The sequence below is a fragment of the Mesoplodon bidens genome (genome assembly GCF_964165515.1).
Source record: "Mesoplodon bidens genome assembly, chromosome: 2".
Taxonomy (NCBI): domain Eukaryota; kingdom Metazoa; phylum Chordata; class Mammalia; order Artiodactyla; family Ziphiidae; genus Mesoplodon; species Mesoplodon bidens.
The window spans coordinates 829374-853640 of NC_138177.1; the positions used below are offsets into that span (position 1 = coordinate 829374).

The 24267-nt window shown below is 48.5% G+C and overlaps 2 protein-coding genes across 3 annotated transcripts in view; both read left to right on the forward strand.

Moving 5' to 3' along the window:
- KLHL12 (kelch like family member 12) overlaps positions 1 to 12823 on the forward strand; it is a 28068-nt gene extending 15245 nt beyond the window's left edge. For both annotated transcript variants that reach the window (XM_081218698.1, XM_081218699.1), the window contains exons 6-12: positions 878 to 992; positions 8320 to 8426; positions 9218 to 9413; positions 9848 to 10006; positions 10318 to 10416; positions 11115 to 11301; positions 11459 to 12823. In XM_081218698.1, coding sequence (XP_081074824.1) covers positions 878 to 992; positions 8320 to 8426; positions 9218 to 9413; positions 9848 to 10006; positions 10318 to 10416; positions 11115 to 11301; positions 11459 to 11585 — 990 coding nt within the window. In that variant the 3' untranslated portion in view covers positions 11586 to 12823. The remainder of the gene's footprint in view (positions 1 to 877; positions 993 to 8319; positions 8427 to 9217; positions 9414 to 9847; positions 10007 to 10317; positions 10417 to 11114; positions 11302 to 11458) is intronic.
- A 2357-nt stretch (positions 12824 to 15180) lies between these two features.
- On the forward strand, positions 15181 to 22616 carry RABIF (RAB interacting factor). The gene is made up of 2 exons (XM_081218720.1): positions 15181 to 15357; positions 20023 to 22616. The coding sequence occupies exons 1-2, from the start codon at positions 15232 to 15234 to the stop codon at positions 20266 to 20268; spliced, it is 372 nt and encodes a 123-aa protein (XP_081074846.1). The 5' UTR covers positions 15181 to 15231; the 3' UTR covers positions 20269 to 22616.
- The last annotated feature ends 1651 nt before the right edge of the window (positions 22617 to 24267 follow it).

Genomic DNA, 24267 nt, shown 5'->3' on the forward strand with positions numbered 1-24267 from the left:
TGAGAAATCTCCAGCACGAAACTTCGCAAACCACTTTTGACACATTTGACTAGTCACAGCACCTTCTCCATACACTACACAAATGGTTCTCTGCGTTTCAGTTGCATTTTTCACCTTGCTTGAAATAATAAAGCATGATATGCCAAGAATGTTGCTTTTCTCTTCCATCTTCAGCATTAAAATGGCTACAGAGAAGTCCAACGATTTTGACAAGTATCTTTTAATGCACGCTGAAATGACAGCTGTCAGCATACAATCTAACAAAATTGTTTCGAGGGAAGTTAAAGTCAGCTAAGCGCTGCTAGAGCCAGCTTAGGAAACAACCGAACGAACCTTTTGGTCAACCCAATAATATCAACTTGGATCGTATCGTGTTTGTTTATAAGTGTTTCTCCAGCCTGAGATCTCGGTGGTGCGTTTTCTGACCTTCACCATGTGCACTACCTGGAGGCTACCCTGGGGGCCGCTGATTTGTAATGTGTAGGTGAGGCCCTGGCGGCCGTATGTGCTCCTGCTTCTGGCCCAACCCTGGTCTCTTTGGAAGTTAATTACAGACACAGCTTTGCAGTCGTTCGCATTAGAAAAGATGCCGGTGATTAGTGTCACATCTCAAATTCCTTGCCTCCTGTTTGTAATTTCTTCCTTATAGTCCACTCACATACCCCTCACATACCTTTGAATCATGTACCGTCTATTCAAAAAATCTTTTTTTAATCATTCCGGAAACCCGTAGCATAATTATTACCAGCAGCCCTCCTGGAACCACAGGGCTTTGGAAACTGGTTTTCTGTGTTCAGAATTTAATTCTTTATATGTGCCATTTATGCTTTTATTAGAGGTGGTCCTGCAGCTCACTCTCCTACCTGCTGTATTTCAGCCTTTCATCCGCTGTAGTTTACAGTGCAGGGACCTCGTTGATGAAGCAAAGAAGTTTCATCTGAGGCCTGAGCTGCGCAGTCAGATGCAGGGACCCAGGACAAGGGCGCGTCTAGGTAAGCTGGCATCTTGTATTAATTGTGTCAACTTGTACAAGTCCCTTTACCACCCTGAGCTTTCTTTCCTATAAACCAAGGATATCTTCCCTTCTATTTCACATAACTCTTTGGAGGATTACATGAGATAAAGGGTGTGAAACCACTTCATAAATTGTCGAGTATCATGCAACATAAGTTATCACTGTATTTCAGTATATTGGGAGCCTGTGAATTAGAAATATCTCAAATGTCATGTAGTGAGTAAGTGGTCTGCTTCCCCCACCTCTGCCCTTCTCCACGTGAAGAGAAAAGAGGAAGGGGAAGCAGCAGCGTGGTGACCTGCAGAGGAGTCCCGGGTGGTCAGAGGCAATGGCATGCGGTGGTCAAGGGCCTGGACTCAAGCCAGACTGTGGGTTGGGTGCAGGTCCCCATTTACCACTTGCCAGGCGTTCGGCAGGAAGCTCAGCCTCTCTGTGTCAGTTGCCTCATCTGTAAGTTGGGGGCCATCATAGCTCCTCCCTTGAAGGTTGTCGTGAAGAGCAAGTGAAAGGCTGAGAACGGCTCTCGGCACACGTGAGTGCTGTGCACGGAGGCTGTCATGTCGGCAGACGGACCTGGGTTCAGATCCCAGCCCAGCCAGTGACTGGCTGGTTGTGAGCCTGGGCAGGGTGTCCACTTGTCTGAGCCGACGCTTCCGCCTCTGAAATGAGGACACTAATGTCTTATCACACTGGTTGTTGTGGAGGCCCAATGACATCACGCATGCAAGATGCCTGACATTGCAGCTGGCACGTAATCTGTGCTCAAATGTTACGTCACTTCCATTTCACTGTCCCAGGATCCTAGATACTGTATGTAGTAATAGCATTTCATAGGTTATAAATTACTCTGTGTATGGGGGGTGGTATCTCGTTTTTATCACTTCCTATTTTTGCTCTTATCCGACTGTGGACTCATGTGTGCTAAGGTGTTAATTGATAATTAAGCCTTTCATTGATAGATTTAAGTAGAATGATGATTTATCTCATTTTTTAATGGCATAAGTAGTACATATCTGTAGAAGTTTTAGAAATACAGAGGAGCAGAAAATAAATAAATGAGTCATCCATAATTCCACCACCCAGAGATACTACTTTTTCTTATTGTTGTTTTTATTTTTATTTTTATTTTTTATTTTTTTTTTTTGCGGTACGCGGGCCTCTCACTGTTGTGGCCTCTCCCGTTGCGGAGCACAGGTTCTGGGCGTGCAGGCTCAGCGGCCATGGCTCACGGGCCCAGCCGCTCCGTGGCATATGGGATCTTCCCGGACCGGGGCACGAACCCGTGTCCCCTGCATCGGCAGGCGGACTCTCAACCACTGCGCCACCAGGGAAGCCCTTATTGTTGTTTTTAAAGGGATGCTGTTCTGTTAATTCCTGGGAGATGACAAAACGTGATCTGTATTGCTTGTTATATACAGAGATATGTAATCAAAATACAAGATAAATGGAAAAAATACAAAAGGAAATTTTTTTTAAAAGATTGAAGGACTAAGTGAAAAATCATGAAAATATTAGAAGAGATTATACGAAAATTATTTGTATAACTTCTGGGCGGGAGCCTTTTTTTCTATTTTTAATTGTGGTAAAATATACATAACATAAAATTTACCATCTTCTCCATTTTAAGTGTACAGATCAGCAGTGTTAAATACATTCACACGGTTGTACAAGCCATGTCCAGAACTCTTCTCATCTTACAAAACTGGGATTCTGTATCCATGAGAGAGCAACCTCCCTTCTCTCTACTCCCCTTTTTTAACTAAAACAGAAAAATCTAGAACTATTCAAGGTTACTTGACTGCATCAGTTTTCTGGGGTTTTTTGTTTTTTTAAAATTGATGGCAAAAGACGTAAAGTCAAAAGACGGGGACTGGGAGAAAATATACTCAATATGTATGACAAAAGGTTAACATTTCTACATAAAAAGAACCCATATGTATCAACAAGAAAAAGAGCAGTGACCCCACAGAAGCCGGCATGGGAGGCGCACAGGTAGCACACAGAGGAGGACGCGTGAGGGAACACCGTGCGCTTAAAAGATGCTCCACTAGGAGGTCTGGAACCACAGATTAGAACAAGGTAGTCACTAGAGTTTAAAACGGGCACACCCTGTGTGTCCCACCTCCGGGAATCTGTACTGTAGAAACAGTGTGTCAGTACAGAAATAAGCACATATGAGGAAAGATATATGCATAAGAACGTTTACTATAAATCGCTAATATCCAGAAAAAAATGAATACAACCTGAATGCCAAGTAAAGGGGGATTAATGGTTGACTGAATTATAGCACAGCTGTACCATGGAATGTCACGAAACCGTTAAAAGCATTGAGTCAGATACACGTAAGATTAATTGTGTACACTGAGTGGGGGAAAAGAAAGAGGCAAAAGCTCCTATATATGTGCGTTTGCCTGAGCATAAACAAACGATATGTATACAGGATAAACACTAAACCTTTAATAAAGTGAGATTGCAGGGGAATATTAACTACTAGTGTTTTGTTTATATACCTCCGTGTTATTACCATAAGCTTACAGAGAAGATAACAAATATATATTCTGGAAGTACCAGGTAAGCCAGTGATGTAGAGGAAAGAATCTGGCACTAGAAGATAAGACATCTCGCTTACTTTGATTTTTCACTCCCGGTTCTGTTACTCTGCTAACGTGCTGTTTGAACTTCGACAAGTCCTTCAGCTTCTCTGGATTACCATTTCTTCTTCGGCATATGAAAGGAGTTAAATTCAGCCACTAGAGTTCTTTCCAATACAGAAGATGTGTTTCTTTCTTGTAGAGCCAGAAGTGTCCCAACCAGTACATAATTGCTTGTTAAATCGAACTAAGTCCAATGAAAATTTGTGTGAACCACCAAACCCAGAAGGTTCTTTAGAGTGCATTTCCTGCTTTTCTTTGAACAGGCAGCAGAAAGCTCCTGCTTGCTCAGAGAACTTGCTTATTGTCCTGACCTTGAGGGATTAGAATATGATTCTACACGCCCTCATAGTTTTGAGGTCATTTTTTCAAAAGTTCTAGGAAGGAAATAATGAAACTGTTCCCTACCAGATTCTTAATTTAGCATCTCCACGTTAGTACCTTAGAAGTAAATTGTTCCAGCCATCCTGTCCTCTCTGCCCGTCTCTATTCATAGAGGTTGCTAAGTCAGTTACCAGGATGATGGCTCTTTGCATACAGCATAAGGAAATTAAATATACAGCTGAGGAAAAACAGCATGCCAAATAATGTGTGGGGATTTTGTTTTAATTGTTAATCTTACCCATTACTCTCTCATAAAAGATGTAATAGAAATTGTAGTTCCTACTTTGTCACTGGCTTCTTTTCTGAGCACATGGAAATGTCGGTCCCTGAACCTGTTCTTAGCAGTCCTGCAGCCTGTCTGCACTTTCCTCCAACAAAACACCCCAGCGCACACACGTTCCCCTCCTCCCCCCCCAAAAAAATAGTGACTGGCACTGTTGGGAGGCCTTGTTGTGAGTAATGCGCCTTTTCACACTGCTCTTATCAGGTGTTTTAGACACATTTTCCTCATCATAAAGATAAGAATCTAACTTGGCAAGTGCCCCATTCCTTGGCAGAGAACAAACAGGCTTCCTTCTGGTCAGCCCTTTCCCTGGCTTTTTCTCACATTAGTAAGTCTGCTGGAGTAGTGGTCCCAGCTGAGGGTCCAAAAACAGTGAAACCCTAGGAGTTCCTCTGAGGGAGGAAGACTTTCTAGGCACAAAGCAATAGAAGAAGTTGCAAAAGGAAAGGCCAGTGTACTTGACTAAATAAAAACCATGTACAACACTGTAAGACAAATCAGGAAAATAAATCTGCAGCCACAGCAAAAGGTTAAAGTCGTTTGCATGCAAAGAGCTCATAAAAATGCATGCAAGAAAGAAACACTAGAGACTTGAGTGTACGGCTCATAGAAGGGGAGTCCTGCTAAATATAAGGGGCGAGATTCGGCCGAAGTAGTTATAAAGTCTTAGCAGTGATAAGGCAAGAATTAAGACAATAAATACAATTTTTTGCCTACCAAAGTATCAAAGAATAAAAAAACAATACCAGTGCTACAGAGAGTAGAATGGATTGGCACCTTTAGAGTGTTGGTGGGGATGGAATTTGTTTCAACCTCAGTATCTTATAATACAGATCAAAAGATTTCTTTAAGGTTCATGTTCTTCACTAGGCAGTCCTCCCATTACTGTGTTAAGAAAATGACTGGGAAAAGTTTCATATTCAAGGATGTTTATCATAGGGTTATATGTGATTATTTATAACCCCAAATGATGAACTCCTGAAATGCCTTAAGAATATTAAAATCATATATTAAAGGATTTTGTTAATATCTTGAGAAAATGAAATAAAACAGGACGTACTACAATATGGTCCCATTTATGTTTTATAAATATTTAGAAACAAAACTGGAAGGAAATAATCTTATGTTTTGCTGTGTCTTTGTATTGTGGAATTATAGCTAAATTTTTTTCATAACACTTTCTTTTTAAGCTTTTTAACACTGATAATGTATTTTATATATTATATGTTTTATAATCACAAGACATAAAATTCTTAAATCTTTTTAACCAAAGGGTGGGTAACATGTGAGTGAGGATGACAGTCATACTAGCCCTTGAGTTATTTTTTAAACTTTTTAAAAGAAAATCAATTTTGTGCTAGAAAAAGCTACACAGGCTAAACAGACATCAGAATTGACTAAAATTACATGTTTTCAGTGTTAAAACACTGGCCCTCTCATCCTTATCAAAAGCTCTGTTGGCACTGACATGAACTCCGGCTGCAGTGGGGAAGTTAACCACTTAAACTCACGTGGCAGGCAGTCTTTCAAAACACAGGATCTTTCAGGGAAAGTAATGAAAAGAGGCCTTCCTTGCAGAGAGGTTCGGACACCCCAGCCTCTAGTGATCTAGGAGCCCCAGGGTTCAGAGCCATAAATCACTGAGCGACTCACGCTGACACCTTGTCCACGTTCCTCTGTGGATGCAGGGTCACCAGGAGGTTTACTGAGAAACTTGCAGCCAACGGGAGTGCTATTGGTCCTCCAGATTTTGAAATTAAAGCTGAAAGTCAATGGTATTTTTTTTAATGTGCGAAGCATAGAAAATCCCCTCGGTTGTTGTGGGTGCTTTCGGGACTCATCACTGTCTCACCTCCTCTGCTCAAGTCAGAGGGGGAGAAAGGGGCAGATGGCGGGGAAGTGCTGCCAACGCAGGCCCTGGCCTCCCCCAGCTTGGAGGGATTTCAGAAATAAAATCTGCATCATACAAAAGGGCCCTTTGTTCAAATGCTTTGTTTTCTAAAAGGAGATGGCTGCTCACCTTGGAGAAGGGGCCACGTACTTTATTTGGCAAGTTCACAGACAGGTGCCCTCTCAGAGGGGGAGGTTAAAGTCCATGCTTTATGTGTGGGTTTAAGAAAAATTTCAAACATGTATAAAAACAGAATAATATAAGGATTTCCCCCATACCTATTGTCCAGTTTCAACAATTATCAACTCATAGCCTATGTATTTTGAAGCAAATCCCAGACAGGATAAAATTCCATCCATATATATTATGCTTTCGTGTGTATCTCTAAAAGATAAGAAACACACAACCAAGTATTTATCTTCATCAGATATCAAGTACACATACACACTTCCTCAGTTTTCCCGTAATTGATTTCTCTTTGTTCTTGACACTTCAGTTGCTCCAATCAGGATCCAGACAAGGCCCACACATTGCACTGAGTTCATAGCACTCTTTCGTCTCTTTTATTTTATTTTGAAACTTTTTTTCCACTTATTTTTGTTGGGCTTTAATTTATTTATTTATTTTTGGCTGCATTGGGTCTTTGTTGCTGCGCGTGAGCTTTCTCTAGTTGCGGCGAGCTGGGGCTAGTCTTCATTGTGGTGCGTGGGCTTCTCATTGTGGTGGCTTCTCTTGTTGTGGAGCCCGTGCTGTAGGCGCACAGGCTTCAGTAGTTGTGGCGTGTGGGCTCAGTAGTTGTGGCTCGCAGGCTCTAGAGCGCAGGATCGGTAGCTGTGGCGCACAGCCTTAGTTGCTCCGTGGCATGTGGGATCTTCCTGGACCAGGGATTGAACCCGTGTCCCTGCATTGGTAGGCAGATTCTTAACCACTGTGCCACCAGGGAAGTCCTCTTTAGTCTCTTTTAATCCATAGTTTTTTCCCTCCTGCTTTGGTTTTCCTTTGCAATTTATCTGTTAAAGAAACCTGTAGAATTTCCCACAGTCTAGATTCTGTTGACTGCATCCAAGTAGTCCCATTTAGCACATTCTTCTGTCCCCTGAATCTCCTGTAAACTGGTGGTTAGACTAGACGCTTGATAAGAGTCAAGATTCAGCCTCAATTTTTCGGCAAGAAAACTTCGTAAGTGATGGTGGCGTGCTTCCTGCTGAGTGTTGTGAAGCGTATGTGAGCTTTTCCCTGATGGTCATAGCAGCTGTGGGTGACTGCCACAGCCGTGACTTCATTAGGGGCTTGTCTGTATTTCTTGTCAGTTTAAAGGCACTGCATTTGCTCTTTCAAGGTCAACCAAATGCCCTCCTGGTGACTGAATTTCCCTAAATGCTCCAGCTAAGTGTTCTCTCCAGTAGAACAATACACCGGGGACTTCCTCAAAAGAAATATTATCAGAATAAGATTATCCAAATAAGTCCTTAGGGGAAAGGGGACGATATAAAAGCTATCAAAATGTCTTGTTTGGGAAAATAGTAGAGAAAGAGACTCCCTTTTAAAAGCCTAGTCTTATGATTACCTGGCAGTTTTGATGAATTAGCAGGGAATGTGGTCGTATAGTTGGCTAATTTGGAAAAATAAAAGTCATGGAAAAGATTTTTTTAATCTATCATTTGGCTCCTAAGCCACAACTCTCAACGTTTTGGGGACAAGGTTAGGAGAGCATTCTTTGCCACTGCAAAAAATCTCCCCTTCTGAGTTTTACAGGGTGAGAAGGGCAGAGAGAGCCCCTCCAGCCTCCAGCCTGCACTTGGGGCCCGTTGTGAAATCAGCCAAGTTGTCTAGATGGGTTGAAATGGTGTAGGGTGTGTTCACGCTTGCCTTCCGGAGTTTTAATGTTGTCCAGAAATTTAAATTTCAGAGATTCGGGTTCTCAGGAAGAAATAATTTCCTGTTAGGCAGCCGTATGATGAATCTCCTACTTCAGGTGGCTTCTCTGCGCTGCAGAGAACAAGGTATCCTAGCCCCGTTTCTCCTTCTCCTTCCCTGGGAGGAGTTACCCAGCAGCGATGGGGAAGTGACCTCTCTCCTTCTCCCTTGTCCTCAGGAGCCAACGAAGTGCTTCTGGTGGTTGGGGGCTTCGGAAGCCAGCAGTCTCCCATCGACGTGGTAGAGAAGTATGACCCCAAGACTCAGGAGTGGAGCTTTTTGCCAGTAAGTAGTGGTGGAACCAAGCCTGGGGAAAGAGCTTAAATGCAGTCCCTGGCTCCGGATCATAACTAGTCCAGCCCTTGGACTAGAAGAGCCTGGTAACAGCATCGTGTTCCTTACAGCATTAGGTACAGTAGTTAGTTACTGACTAATTAGACATCAGAAATATTAATGACCCTGTGTCACGTTACACTCAGCTGGCCGCCACCATTCCCGCGCCTTCCCGAGCTGCCTGTGCAACTCCCAGGGCGCTCCCCTCGTGCCCTGTTGACCTGCACACTGTGTTAAACTGTGCTAAGCTGAACTGGCGTCCAGCGGAACTTGGAAGTTTGTATCTCTCTCCTTCAGCGTGTCTGTTTCAGTGCTGAATGAACAGTAGTAATTCTGAGAAAACTTGGAAATCTTTTGATCATTTCTCCTAACTTTTTGGGTCTTTGGGTCCTGGCCCTTAGATAGCACTGTGGTAATCACTTTCTACTTTATGGAAGGATACCGGTCTTTAGCCCAGTGCCTTATGGAATAGAAAGGAATCGGATACTGGATAACAGAAGGACATTAGGTCCTTTGGAAGCCTTGGAAGGAGGCAAATGTAGAGAAGGCTTTAACCTGTAAGAGCATCACAACAAGCAAGAGGTTTTCATCCAGACAGCAGATGAACCTCTGCTCAGAAGGCTTCACAGTGACAGGTGAAGCAGCAGAGGTGCATAGATAAAAACAGGAAGGACAGCAAAAGGGCAGGCCTAAGACTGGCATGACGGAAATGACAGAGGTACCTCCTCTCTCCTGAATCCTAGAGCATCACTCGGAAGAGACGCTATGTAGCCTCAGTGTCCCTTCACGACCGGATCTACGTGATTGGCGGCTACGATGGCCGTTCCCGCCTCAGCTCAGTGGAGTGTCTAGACTACACAGCAGACGAAGATGGGGTCTGGTATTCTGTGGCCCCTATGAATGTCCGACGAGGCCTGGCTGGAGCCACCACCTTAGGAGGTAGGCTGGTGCACAGGGCAGTGTTTGCATTTCGGGGTGGCTAGATCGGGGTTCATACCTCTCTATGAAATGTGGAGGCTACTGGTGAGATCAGATATGCCTTTCTGCTTTCAGAAATACTCATGGGTGTTTCAACGCTGACAACAGAGTTGGTAAATCAAGTTCCAGTGTGCTGAGTGGGGAATTGGCACTAGTTGTATTTTTGCAAATTCCCATCTAGTCTTGGAATGTTTCTGAAGATTCCATCTTACCCCATTCTTTTTACATGTCTCGATGGTGCTGTCCTCTTTAAAAAGGACTTAATTGACTTATCCCTTAAAAAAACACTTGTTTTTGCCCCCAAACATTGGAAAGAGTTGTGGGAGATTTGTAGAGAAAAGAGTTATTAGAAGCCTCTCGTTCTCTAACAGCTGTGACTTGTTCATTCTGAGCAGATATGATCTATGTCTCTGGGGGCTTTGACGGAAGCAGGCGTCACACCAGTATGGAGCGGTATGACCCAAACATCGACCAGTGGAGCATGCTGGGAGACATGCAGACGGCCCGGGAAGGCGCAGGCCTCGTGGTGGCCAGCGGGGTCATCTACTGCCTAGGTGTGCGGGCTGGGACGTGGGGAGAACTGATGGGCGGCAGCCTCGGGGTGGGATCCTTTTTACCAGAATGAAGTTCGTAGACGTCCTTCCACTAAAACCCCGGTCTGTCGCAGTATATTTTTCATTAACTGGGATTCTCCTTTTCATGGAAGCAGAAAACAGGGTACTGTCAGATTTCTTTTTGGATTATTGGAACCCTTGAGGGAGAACTGGAACTAAAAGACTTAGTTGAACCACTCGAGAAAGGCAGAATGGGAATGGGCATGAGGACTTACCATTCTTTCTGGAGTGGTCTCTGCTTTGTCTTTCAGGAGGATATGATGGCTTGAATATCTTAAATTCAGTTGAGAAATATGATCCCCATACAGGACACTGGACTAATGTCACACCGATGGCCACCAAGCGCTCTGGTAAGACCAGTCAGATCTTGGGGGGCAACAGATGGAGCTGTCCAAACCTTGTATGTGCAGTGAGGGTGCAGCCACAGGCCAGGCATCGGACCAGGGCTGCAGCCCCGTCTTCCCTGGAGACGGAGGGAAACATGAGTCAGGTCCATTCTCCTCCAGCCTGTTGTCTCTAAATACAGTGAGACTGAAGGCAGCCTAAACCTTGACTGGGGTACAATTTGAGGGCGAAGGCTTCCTGTCTTACTCGTGTTTTGCATCTGGGCCCCTCCCTGCATCTTAGCAGCCAGTCCAGCTCTGTGCACGTGGTGCACACTGCCTGAGGGAATGTGCGTGTGCGGCGAAGGGGCTTCCTGAGCCCCCAGGCTGGGGCACAGTAAGCAGAGCGCCCTTCCTCTGGGCAAGATGTGCTCCAGAGCCAGTCACAACCCCTTTCCTCCCTTTATTGCCTTCTTTTTTCCACTTCCTTCTTTTCTCCTGATAAGGGTTGGGCCGTGAATTAACAAAGGTGAAGATGACAGCCAGTTCAAGAGGGTTTACAGGCGGGTAACCTGTGCTGGACTAGATTCTTCCAGGCCTGTCTGGCCCCGTCCCCATCCCTCGGCCATTCTGGAATTCAGCTAGCCGTCAGTGACAGTGTTCTGTTCCTAGAAGTCAGATCCTGAGCTTAGCAGTATTCATTTGCTGTACCTTTTCTTCCCCAGGTGCGGGAGTAGCCCTGCTGAATGACCATATTTATGTGGTGGGGGGATTCGATGGTACAGCCCACCTTTCTTCTGTCGAAGCATACAACATTCGCACCGATTCCTGGACAACCGTCACTAGCATGACCACCCCGCGATGCTACGTCGGGGCCACGGTGCTTCGGGGGAGACTTTATGCGATTGCAGGGTGAGGGTTAAACCAGGCATCCAGGGCGGTGTGATCCGAGCCGCATCTGGGGTGGAGATGGGGTTTGGTTCGGGAGGGAGATGGCTTGTTTGGGAGGGGGCCTGTGTGGGAGGGGGCCGTGTGGCTGCAGAGCTCAGTCCCGCCTCTTTCCCCTCAGCTACGACGGGAACTCCCTGCTGAGCAGCATCGAGTGCTACGACCCCATCATCGACAGCTGGGAGGTCGTGACCTCCATGGGAACTCAGCGCTGCGACGCTGGCGTGTGCGTTCTCCGCGAGAAGTGACCGGTCCGAGAGACAGTTTGCAGGGAACCAAGGATCCTTTCCAGAATGTCTGTTTCTCACTGTGTGCACAGAGCGATTACAGGCACCAGTGCCGCGATGATTGTGCTTATTTGACGCCCCTCGCGCTGGTGGTTGTCCCCGAGGAGGGTGGGCAGCAGACCCTCAAGGGAGGAGACTGCACACTGAGTGGGTGTGAGAGGCCAGAGCGCCTCTCCTCCCGGCCGCGGGGGCACTTTCTCCTCGTTTCTGACTCGGCGTGCGCTTGGCAGAATATACATTTAAGTTGTGCCTCGCGTGTTGCAGAGAATTAAGGTGAGTATGAGCGCCGGGGTGTGGGCAGTATCCAGCCTCGATGATTGGAAGGATACCAACTCTTGTTTTACAACAATAAATATCTTTCTAGTCTACAGGTAGCAGGGGCAACACAGTTCCGTTCTGGAGGAAAACAGAGGGAAGAGCCCCGTCAAAACTTCGGGGGGACAGGGTTGGCGTCAGACCTGGGTGTAGAGTGTGGGAAGGGAGCTGGACGTGGTGGAATGTGAGTGAACCTGCGACAGCTGGAAGGCTGAGGAGGGAGTGTTATTTGAGGGTCTCTCCTTGGCCCCCTGGTATTTCTGGGCCCTGGGGACTGAGAGAGTGACAGAGCCAGCACATGTTAGGTGAGCAGAGGTGGAGGAGAAGCGGGCCTTCAGTGGGCCAGGGATAAACCAGAAGTTCCTGTGATTTCACAGTAGTCCTCCCTGCTGTGAAGGTCTTCCTCTGTTGAATCAAATGCTACTCACTCTACTGTTATGCGTCCATACTGTTTAGAGGGGGCGGGGGAGGGGCGGGGTGGCAGCTGCCGAGAAGTTCAGCTGCCTGATTACTCCCTCATTCTTTTAAGGACATACTTCTGCTAAGGTGTGGTTTTTACTGCTGTGTTTCGTACATGTAGTTCTTTGCTATTAGAACGCCCCTTCCCTGTCTTTAAAGTGGATTTTGTTCATCCCAGGTCAGAATAATCAACGACAACTAAAATCCTTTTGTTAGTTTCGGTACGCGCTGTCCCTCCAAGGCTCCCCTGTTCTGTGCAGTGACGTTCCTGCTCTGTGGGTATTGGCAGTGTGGGGACGTGATCACCTAAAGAAGGATGCATTTTCCCTTTGCTCTGAAATTCCTTTTTTTCCTCTTTCCCTGAGTTGTACTGACCTCAAGTTCATTTTGTTTGTATTTTTTTTTAAGAAAATCTTGAAAATCAATGGTCTCAAGTGCCTGTCTTGCAGACATTTTGGGGGACCAGGCATAGGGATCAGCTGCAGGTCCTGTCTCTTCAGCCCGTTCACCTGTGTGTTTGCCAACTAGCTCTGCTGTGTCTCTGTTAGACAGGTAAGAGATCTCCGGAGACTCCCATCAGTACAAGGTTATCTGAATTGCATATTCACGGACTCTCACAGTTGGATTTTACTTAGAAACCACAGGGGATAAAGAAGAGGCAATCTTGGGCTTGTTTTGTAACCAGGTGCATTTTAGGGTTTTAGTCGCCCCAGTCCTTTTTCCATTTGCCTCGATTTGTGTCACAAACAGCTGTTTGTGATGCAAACAGCTATGCGGAAGGCTTGCAGAACTGCAAAACTCTTGATACTCCCAGAGCAAAGGGAAGGGGGAGCCAAAGAGGTTCAGCAAAGAGGCCGGCCGGCCTTTCTCTAGCAGAGGGATAGTGCCTGCGATGAAACCGAACTGTGAGACGTGTGCCTCGTTCTCTCAGGAAGAGACCAGGGGCGGCACAGGAGCGGAGGGGGTGAAGAACCCATGGCTCTGGGCTCTGGGCTGTCTTCATGGCTGACTTCTGAGTTTCAGACCAAATTCCCAAGTAGTTCTTAGATGGCAGCCACCGCTGAATAGCCCCCCTCCGTCCCTTTCCACTCTTTCCCCAGTCTTCTGTGCTTTCCCCTACTCATGGACCTACGCACAGCTACCCCTTATTTGGTGGTTCCTCCTGGTTTTCTAGCTCCCGTAACTGGCAGGCAGCCACTAAGTTATGCAACCTCTGAAAGCTACCTTCATCTTGTGTCACCTGTCACCTCCACCACAATACAGACATCCGATTAGTTTTTAGGTTGTACCTGAGTTTACTTTAATTGTCCCAAATCCATTCCTGTATTTTTTTTCCCTCTGCTACCACGTAGTTCAGACTTTTATCTTTTGCCCAGACTGAGGGAGCACAGTCTCCTGATACCCTTACCTCTGCTCTTCTCTTGCTTTCCAGTCTAGCCCCTCCATTTGGTCATCAGTTATCTTTCTAAAGCACGGACAGGGCCATTACAATACCAAACATACAACACATTTTCAGTAAATATCAAACAGTTATTTCTGGCCTAAAAGTCCATAGATGCCCACTGTCCATGTTATAAGGTTTGAATTCCTTCGCATGACACTAGACCCATGGCGATCTGGACTCACGGCACCTTTCTGATCTTGCCTCCTCTACCACCCTCCCTTCCCCCAGGTGTCACGTGCTTCATCCACAGTGGTCTTAACCATTCCTAAGTTTGTTCTCACCCTTGTGGATATATTACACCCTTCCTTCTATCTGAAATAATCTTGCTCTCCCGAAAAAATCCTAGTCACCTTTTAATGCCCAATTCAAGTGTCACCTAGGTAAAGCCTTTTCTGACTCCCCGTATGGAATTACTCCTGATCTGTGCTTTGTTCCCTGGATTGTCTTTATCACATGTCCTTGGGTTTGGGTCTGTCTTCCTATTTAAACTGCGTTCTCCAGTACAAAGTGCCTGTCGTCATAGTATCCTCAGGGTGTAGCATATTCCGTTATTGCTCAGCAAATGTTGAATTAATGAAGGACAGAGAGGAAGAAGAAAAACGTGCCGCCGACAGGGGGTGGTGGGTAGATGAGACGTTTCTCAGGCGGCTTGGCTCCCCTTCTATCTGCCTCCCCTGCCATCTCAGGAAGGCCACGCCTGCCGCACTACAACTAGTAAGCTAGACATCTGAAGACGAACCGGAGAGAGTGAGATGCAGTGTAACGACCCAGCAGTGGCTCTAGGGCCATGCCTGGACCCGTGGGCCCCCGAAGGCAGCCTTTCCGGCTTTTACCGCCTCACTGCGCTACGACCGACCCATAGGGAAACTGGGACTCGAGACGTTTCTGGAAGCGCGTCAACACCAGTCTTGCCACGTAGTTAGTGGTCAGTATGATTAGTACAGAGAGCAGCAACTGAAGCTTCCAGGCGCCTGTCTCCGCCCACAAGGCAGGTGTCGCTGTAGGTCGCGTCCCGTGTGAGCCACTGCGGCTGAGATTTGCTGATGGGGGTCTGACCCCAGGACGTCCCCGTCGTTCACGGGACTAAACGCACACCTGGACTGCCTCAGTTTCACTCAGTGTAAGGGAAGCCCAGCGCCCAGGTGAGCCTGGACAGAAGCTCTGTCACGTCCCAGAAGGGACCTAGCACAAAACCACGCCGACACCCGGCCGCCTGTGCGGCGGCGAAAGGCCGCGCCTGCGCAGTGGCGTCCAGGGCCGGGAAGCGGCGCCTGCGCTGAAGGAGCGCTGCCGGCTCCGCCGCCGCCGCCGAGACCGCGCCTGCGCAGTGCGGAGAGGTCGCCCTGAGACCGCGCCTGCGCGTCGCCGCCGAGGGCCCGGGTGGAGGCCATGGAGCCCGCGGCGCCGCCGAGCGAGCTGGTGTCGGCGGAGGGCCGGAACCGGAAGGCGGTGCTGTGCCAGCGCTGCGGCTCCCGCGTGCTGCAGCCGGGCACGGCGCTCTTCTCCCGCCGGCAGGTGAGGGGACGCGGAGGGAAACGGGGGGAGGGGCGGCGACACCGGGTCCCTTTCGGCTTGGACCCGGACACACGACCGGACACTGGCGCCCCGGGGCCGCGCCTGCGGACCGCGGGTACCGACGCCGGGCCGCTGTAGACCGACCTTCTAGGGAGCCTGAGCGTTCCTTCCTCAGGCTCAGGTGTCACGTTCCGCAGCCTCCTCCCTACTGCGCCGCCCCGCCCCGCCCTGGGAGTGGGCGCGGGTCCCGGGGGGGAGTGGGCGGGGAAACGGGGGGGCGGTTCGCACTGGGCGGGTGGGCACGGTGGGGGAGGGACGGGACGTGGGGGCCGTCCTGGGGGCGAGGCCCGAACCCGCAGAGCGCTCGCTCGCTCCCGGGTCTGTGATCCCCGCCGACGTCGTGAATCACTAGGAGTGTCGTTCACACCGCTGCACAGATCCCGTGTCCCACGTCCCGTGTCCCGCGCCCGCTGCCCCGAGACTGCGCGTGAGGGAGGACACAGACATTGGGATTTAAGTAAATGAGGGAGTGAAGTTCTCAGTCCGTGAGCCTAAGGGTTAGAGCAGGCGGAGCGGATCCGCGTGTCGCAGGCGCCATCGGTCACCCGACGTGTTCTTTTTTTTAAGCCCTGTGAACGGTTTCTTTATAAAATGTTCAGACCCCCGACTCGGTCCTTTGTGAAATCTCACCTGCAGTCTGGGGCAGAGGAAATTACAGTCACAGGGGAAAGAAACACCAAAGAGCTTGATAATGTAGGGAAAGGGTGATGATGAGTTAGAGAGGGGAATAGTTGCTTTGTTACCTTTTGAGGGAGAGGGCAGTTGGGGCAGGAGAGGGGGGTGGAAGATGAGCTTAGAGCAATGTTTGGATGAGAATGAGAGCAAACCGAGACATTATTCTCCAACTAAGCATGCACCTAACATAGGACCCAGCTAGTGTTCTCCGGGCCTTTATCCCTGGCGGGATGAAAACATGTTCACACAAAACCTGTGCACAAATGTTCACTGCACCTTTATTCCTAAGAGCCGAAAACCAGAAACAGCCCAGCAGGCCTTCTGCTGGTGAATGATGCCACACCACGGGCACCACAACTTGGATGAGAATGAATCTCCAGGGAATTATGCTGAGTGAAGAAAGCTGGTCCCCAAAGATTACTGTTGTATCATTCCATTTATATGACATTTTTGAATTTTAGAAATGGTCAACAAATTAGTGATTGCCAGGGTTTAGGAAGCGGGGGCGGGTCAGGGGTGTTGGCAAGTGTGGTTATAAAAGGGTGGATGGATGGTGGTGATGGCTGCACAATAATGGGAATGTACTTAATGGCACCAAACTGCCCACTTAAAATAATTTAAATGGTACAGTTTATGTTATGTATAGTTTATCACAGTGAAAAATCAGGAATCAAAATGGAACATGCCTCAGGTGTGTTGGGCAGTGTTGTTGTAGTTATTGCTGCATAACAAAATCACCCCAGACAGAGACTTAAAACATTACCGTTTATTTTGCTCACAAATTTGGGGGTTGGCAGGGCCCAGCTACGGCTCAGAAGTTCTCTCATTCATGGTCTTTCACGGGGCAGCGGTTAGAGGGGTCATCTCAGAAGCTTGCTCACTCCCATGTCTGCCTGTGGACTGAGAGGATTCAGGCACCTGGAACAGGCTGTGATGGGCCAGCCGCTCCTCCCGGTATCCGCCAGGAGGCCTCAGGCTCACCAGGGCTCCCAGAGCAACTGTTCCAAGAGCAACCTGCAAAAGTGGCCCAGCCTTCCCTAACCTAGCCTGTCACTCCCACCTTGGCCTGCCCAGGCTCAAGGGGAGAGGCACGGTCTCCACATCTTGGAAAGGTTGTCAGAGAATTTGTGGACATTTGTGTGGTTTTAAAACCACCACAAGGGACTTCCCTGGTGGCGCAGTGGTTAACAATCTGTCTGCCAGTGCAGGAGACACGGGTTTGAGCCCTGGTCCTGGAAGATCCCACATGCCGCGGAGCAACTAAGCCCGTGTGCCATAACTACTGAGCCTGCTCTCTAGAGCCCGTGAGCCACAAGTACTGAGCCCACACACTGCAACTACTAAAGCCCGTGTGCGTAGAGCCCGTGCTCCACAGCAAGAGAAGCCACTGCAATAAGAAGCCTGCGCGCCCCAACGAAGATTAGCCCCCGCTCACTGCAACTAGAGAAAACCACGCGCGGCAACGAAGACCCAGTGCAGCGATAAACAGATAGATAGATAGATAGATAGATAGATAGATAGATAGATAGATAGATAGATAGATGTCGGGTTCTTTCCCCATGTCAGTATCTTTAAAAAATAATAAGAAGAAATAATAAAGCCACCACATGTACTCACTGAAGGGGGAAAAATTAGAAAAAAGGTTAACAGAAGGTTACTGTAACAGTTTTTATTCTCATCTATAGTACAGCATGCTTGCCAAGTTCTCTATAGTGAGAATGTATTTTTACAAAGAGAAAGAAAATATTTTATTTTTTAACGGGTACTGTTAATAGTTCTTGAAGAAAGCAGAAGAGGTTTCACTGAGACATCAGCAGAATCTCAGCGTCGTGGTGTTCGATGTGTCTCACAGAGCTGTCCGGGATCAGGGGTGCTGGCCGGGGCCTTGGCCGCACAGCTAACCCACCTCGTCAGGGGTCTGGCGACTTTGGCCCCCAGGCAGCCGAGTTGGCCACCTCAAGTTAGGTGTTAATTTCTAGATTTCCACCCCAGTAGTCTGTCCAGAAAGCCTCATTGTGTCCCACATGTTACATCCCACAGCGTGACCCTAGCGTTGTCCTCTACTTTGTTGAGGTCCAGGCACAGATACACAGACAAGTGCACATACATGGCTCTGACTTAACAGGATTTCAGTAAAAATGGGAATGTTGAGGAAGAGAGGGAACAGGACCCAGTGTGACTGACCCCTTGAATGGATGGCTAGTAATAGTTCGTGCCCTTTAGTCACTAATCAAGTGGGAGACAGCAGAGGTGGCCTTATGCACTGCGAACGGGGACAATGTGAGGGAGATTCGCTCCTTTGCTAGACATGTCCTGAGGGCTAATGCTTATATAGTCTTCGATTTCCTCCCCTCACGTTTCACTCCTCTTGCATTTAGTTAAGATGTGATTTCACACCCACAGTATAGGAGGTAGGCTGGAAATGTACCTAGGGACGTTTAGGCCCACAGAAAATTACTCTTAGGACTGGAATTCAGGTTTTCTGGTTCCTGAATTTTGATTCCTACCTCTCTTTGCCTCTGCCTTTACTCAGGGTAAAACAAAGCATTAGGGACTCATTTAACCATCAGATGAGGCAAAAAGAGTGGCTGGAATGACAATATAACAGGAAGAGGGACTGTCATATTTTGTGATGTCCTCAGATGAAGTCTCAGGTGACACAGCAAAGGGAAATGCACAGATGTGTTTTAATAAGCCGAGTGCTTGGAGGACAGGGAGGGGGAATGTTCTGGATCAGAGCTCCCTCCTCCCTGCCAGGGATACCCTACCAGCGTCAGCAGGCCTGGAGTTCGGAAGTGCGGGCTCCAGGGTATTTCACACACTGGCAGCTCTTGTGGACTTCCTGACATTCTCATCCCCACCAGAGCATTGACCTGTTTTGGATTGATGTCAGTCTAATTTTTTAAAAACTTTTAAAATTGTTAGCTTTTGTCCTGATTGCCAATGCCGGGCTAGCACACTAAGGCCATCCTATTTTATTAGAGTTTGGGGGTGCGTTGGTAGTGAATCATGGGGTGGGAAATACTCTGCGCACTGGCGGCAGCGCGTAGTGAGGAGCAGGGAAGGAGCTTGGCTGACGTGTACTGCAGTGGGCGGGGCAGCTGAGGCGTCCGCTAATCACGTGGAAGAAGTCAAAGGGGTTGCGTGCGTGCGTGCGTGCGCATGCTTTCTCCTCGGGAATGGGAGATGCAAGGGTCCTAGAGATAATATTCCAAATTCTAGAACTAGATTTTCCTTTTTAATGTTCCTTTTATGAGATAAACCCCGTATCTTCGTAACAACAGTGATGGAGTAGCGTGAAGCCGGACATCCTGTTTGCTCTTGTCCCAAATATTTGCGCCCTGCTCTGTGTCACTTGCCGTTCCAGGCAGTGGGGATGTGGTAATGAACAGGAAAAGTGAGCTGGTGGAGGGAGCCCCCTGGTAAGTAACAGCCAGTAAACTGATCAGATGATTTCAGAAACGACAAGTAGGAAATGGAGCAGCATAAGGAAACTTTGGGGGTGATGAATATGCTCGTTATCTTGATCGTGGTAAAGCTTTGTTGGTGTGCAGTATACGTGTGCCAGAATGTGTCAGATTGGCCACGTTGGTGTGCGTCAGTTATGCCTCAGCTGAGCCACTTTAAAGAATACACATGCAGTGGGCAGCATGGGAAGCTCGTGCAGTTTGTCCGGTTGGGGGAGACCCTGAGGAGGCCACGAGGGAGCCGAGGGGGCGGGGGCGGGGGCGGGGAGGAGGAGCCCGAGGAGGGGGAGGGGAGGAACAGGCCGGCCCTGAGGACCCAGGGCGTCCCGGTTACCGCGGCAACCAGGCAGCGCCTCTCCCCCTGCTCCTGAGAGGCGGGCGAGGACCGGGGCGCCTGGGCTGGGGGAGCCTCGGGGGCCGGCCGTGCGGAGTGAGCGGGCTCTGCTGTGTTCTCTCCGCGCAGCTCTGCCTCCCGCCCATGCGGAAGAAGCCGGCGCTGGCCGACGGCGGCAGCCCTGAGGGCGACCTTCTGCAGGAGCACTGGCTGGTGGAGGACATGTTCACTTTCGAGAACGTGGGCTTCACCAAGGACGTGGGCAACATCAAGTTCCTGGTCTGCGCGGACTGCGAGATCGGCCCCATCGGCTGGCACTGCCTGGACGACAAGAACAGTTTCTATGTGGCCTTGGAACGGGTTTCCCATGAGTGACTGAGGGGAGGGGACTCAGCTCCACCCCGCTATAAAAGCTACTCCCCACAAGGACGGCCGAGTCGCCTTCTCTGCGCTAACGTCAGTCACGGGTGTCGGCCCGCCCCGTCCAGCACGCGTCCCCGTGCTTCCTCACGGCCTCAGCGCCGGCCTCCTGCTTAGTTCACAGGCGTTCCCGCCTTTGCTCGGCTCCCTTTCCCCCCGGGTTTAGGACACGGGGTGCTTCCACAGATCTCCCCTCCCGGCCTCCTGCTCTCCTGTACCCTGGGCTCTCACCCTCACAGACCAGTTATGCGACCTTTTAGCCATGATGACGCGTGACAGATGGTGCTCATGATGGTGCTGACGGTTGAAACCCGCCTTTTTCTCATTCAGGAAAGTGCACGGACGTCTGTTGTGTGGCTAACTTTATCTACAGTAATTTATTCTTTCTAAAAGTAAAGCATTTCCAAACTGCAGTATTTAAACCACTAATCAGAAACACATTCCTTTGGACATGCCTCTAAGACCACGTTTAGGGCCCCCCCCCCCCGGCTGACAGTGACTTTATTGTCCCTTCAAATCTCGATGTAGTTTTTCTTTGTATTCGCTCCGCACTGCTATATATAGCCTGTAAGCCGGAAGTCAGATTTCCAACCCCATCTGTCAGCTACCCCGAGCGAAACTCAGCCCTGGCTGTGTTCCCAAGATCTCCTGGAGTCAGCGGAGAGTGTGGGACGTAGGGGGCGGGCCTTTGCCACATCACACATGACTTCATTGGTTTCTCTGACGTGGACGCATATAACTCTCATCTAACTCTCTCTTTGCTCCTAGGACAGACTTCTTAAGTGGACGGTGTCATCGTCACTGTATGCGCTGGGCGTGGTCCTCACAGATTTCTGATTCAGTTGGAATCTCTAGACTAACCCAGAATACAGACCTTCCGTCCAGATGCCTCTCTTTGTAGCTGTGGGGTTTCTCTGACAGTTCGATGTTCAGTACGATTCTCAGTTCTGTCCTTTCTCTTCTGAAACGACTCACCATCTCAGAAGGAATCTGTGAAACCAGGTTCCGGGTATCCTCCCATCTTCCGTGCCTTTAAGGCTCAGGAGACCTAGAATGCAAATGAGGGCTAAGTGGAGACCTTACAGACATTCCTTCGAACCTGTTTTCCAGTTGCTTCCTCCCTCCTTCTCCCCAGAACTTGGTCTAAGGGCCCCCCAACGAAAGTGCGGGCCTTGGGCACAGTTTTGCCACCAACCTCCTCCCCTAGAAAGGTGGCTTCCGTTCCCGGCCGTAGCCTCACAAGCTCTGGTAGAAAATGAGAGAACTGTTTTCTAGACAGATGGTCAGATGTCCATGATTATGGCATTTGCAGAAAAACTGTGAGAATATCCACTCAGGTCAGAAGGAACAAAACCACATAGATGCCTCTGGGGACATGTGGCCCCTCGTATCATGAGCCAAAACCTGGGCAAAGCGTTTTTTTAATTAGACTTTTACTTTTCTTTCCTTTTTTAATCACAGAAATAGTACACATTCGTTGCAGATAAATACAAAAGTAGGTATATGGGGATATGTGTATATGTATAGCTGATTCACTTTGTTATAGGGCAGAAACTAACACACCATTATAAAGCAATTCTACTCCAACAAAGATGTTAAAAAAAAAAGTAGGTAGAAAAATGTTTTTAATCATGCATATTTTCACCATGCAGAGATTGCCGACGGTAATGTGGTGTTATGTTCTCAGTGTTTTTCTATATGTACTGTATAAATAAACGTAGGGTTTTTAAAACAAATACGAGATCATGTGGTACTCTCATAACTTGCTGTTTCCATTTAACAAAATACTGACTTCCCACGTAGGTGACGTCCATCTCCGCCGTTGTATTTCTGTACTGTAATTTATTTTACAGTCCACTGTTAGATTGTCTCCAGCCTCTCCTAAACCATGTGATATAAGGTGCAACCTTGTAGCTGAATCTGTCCAGGCTTTTGTACTGTTTCCCCGGCTGCGTCAGCAGTAGCAGGCTTGCAGGGTGTGTGCGTCTTCACAGCTCTGCTGACTGACGCACACACCCCGGAACAGCTGTGCGGCTTTACCCTCCTCCCCAGCAGTTCCTAACACTGGGTATTTATTATCTTAAATGAATATGTTGATACTTTAATAGTAGGAAAAATAGTGTCTCATTGTATTAATTTGCATTTATTTTATTTCTAATGAAATTTTTATATATTTACTGGTCATTTGTGTTTCGTTTCTTGAGAATTCCCAGACTTTGTTCCTCCAATAGCCGAAATATCGAGTTGTTATTCTGCCTTTTCAGCTTGATTTGAAAGAAATAAAGGCATTTAAACAGTGACAATTAGATTCTTGCACGTCCTTGGGAAGAATGTATAACTGGAAACAGAGAGGAGGGCTGAAACCTGCACCTTAGGATTTACCCTGGGGCCTGTCGTGGAATGAAGGTCGTCTCCCTGCCCCCCCACACATGGTGGGCTCTGGGGAAAGCCTTGTGAGTCAGGTCGCTGTGTGCTCCGGGGCACCAGGGGGAGCCCACGACCGCGGCTGTGAGTATCGAGGCTGCAGCTGCAGTGGGGGAGCGGTTGATTTTTCCAGGGCCTTCCTGTTTTGACACAGAATTAAAGGTGGATAGCGGTGTACTGACACTTTACTGCTGTTAGCGCACTGTATGAGGATCCTCAGAACTCCGCCGTGTGGCTGTGAGGACCTCTGCTCCCAGTACTGGTGGACTGACCATCCCAGTGAGGGCAGCTCGAAAGGCTGGGTACATACTTTAAAAGTCCGGAGGCATCAGGGCGCTAACACGAGTTTGGAGAACTACTGGAACGGGGCCACGGAGAAGATGGAGGCCCCGGGCGGTGGGCTTAGTGTGATAGACGCTCTCCTCCTGGCGGCGCTTTCCAGCTTAGAGGAGGCAGTTCGGAGGGTGATGGGTGGTCCTGACGGCCTTGCAGAAGTCGGGGACAGGGCTTGTCACAGGGTGTGGACCAGGCGGCCGGCCCTCACTTCGGGTTGGGGCCCTCGGTCCTTTGCCCCCGGAAGCAGGGCAAAGCAGGGTGGGGAGTAGAAAGTTTCTAGGACGGATGGCAGCTCAGCCTCCAAATCTCAGCCCTTGAAATTGGATTAAGGTGATCCCAAGGGGTCGTTGGCCCAGGCCTTTGGCATGAGCAAACAAAAACCCTCTCTAGAGGAAAATGACACCATCCTAAACTTCAAATTCTTTCTGCAAACAATTTCGCTAATATCCTGAATATAATAAAATGTAACCAAGCATATGGTTACATTTGATCCATTCAAGCTGACATCTGATTTATTGAGATTCAGGAGCCTGTGAGTTAAGGATGGTTTTTGCCTACATAAAATTCTCAGTTTTGGGCCTCCCTGGTGGCGCAGTGGTTGAGAGTCCGCCTGCCGATGCAGGGGATACGGGTTCGTGCCCCGGTCTGGGAGGATCCCATATGCCGCGGAGCGGCTGGGCCCGTGAGCCGTGGCCGCTGGGCCTGCGCGTCCGGAGCCTGTGCTCCGCAACGGGAGAGGCCACAACAGTGAGAGGCCCGCATACCACAAAAAGAAAAAAAAAAAAAAAAAAAAAATTCTCAGTTTTGCCTCTTAGCCCACAAAGCCTAAAATATTTATCTGGTCCTTAAAGAAAAATTTTGCCAACTCATGACTAATTGTAAAGATGTCGCCTTTTCCCCAAACTGATGTATATAAATTTAATAAAATCCCAATCAAAAACCCAACAGGTTTTGTGTGTGTGAAATTCAACAAACTGATTCTAAAAGTTATATGTAAGGGGACTTCCCTGGTGATCGAGTGGCTAAGACTCCAAGCTCCCAATGCAGGGGACCCAGGTTCGATCCCGGGTCAGGGCACTAGATCCCACATGCATGCCACAACTAAAGATCCTGCACTCAGCAATGGAGATCCCGAGTGCTGCAACTAAGACCTGGCACAGCCAAATAAATAGATAAATATTTTTTTAAATAAAG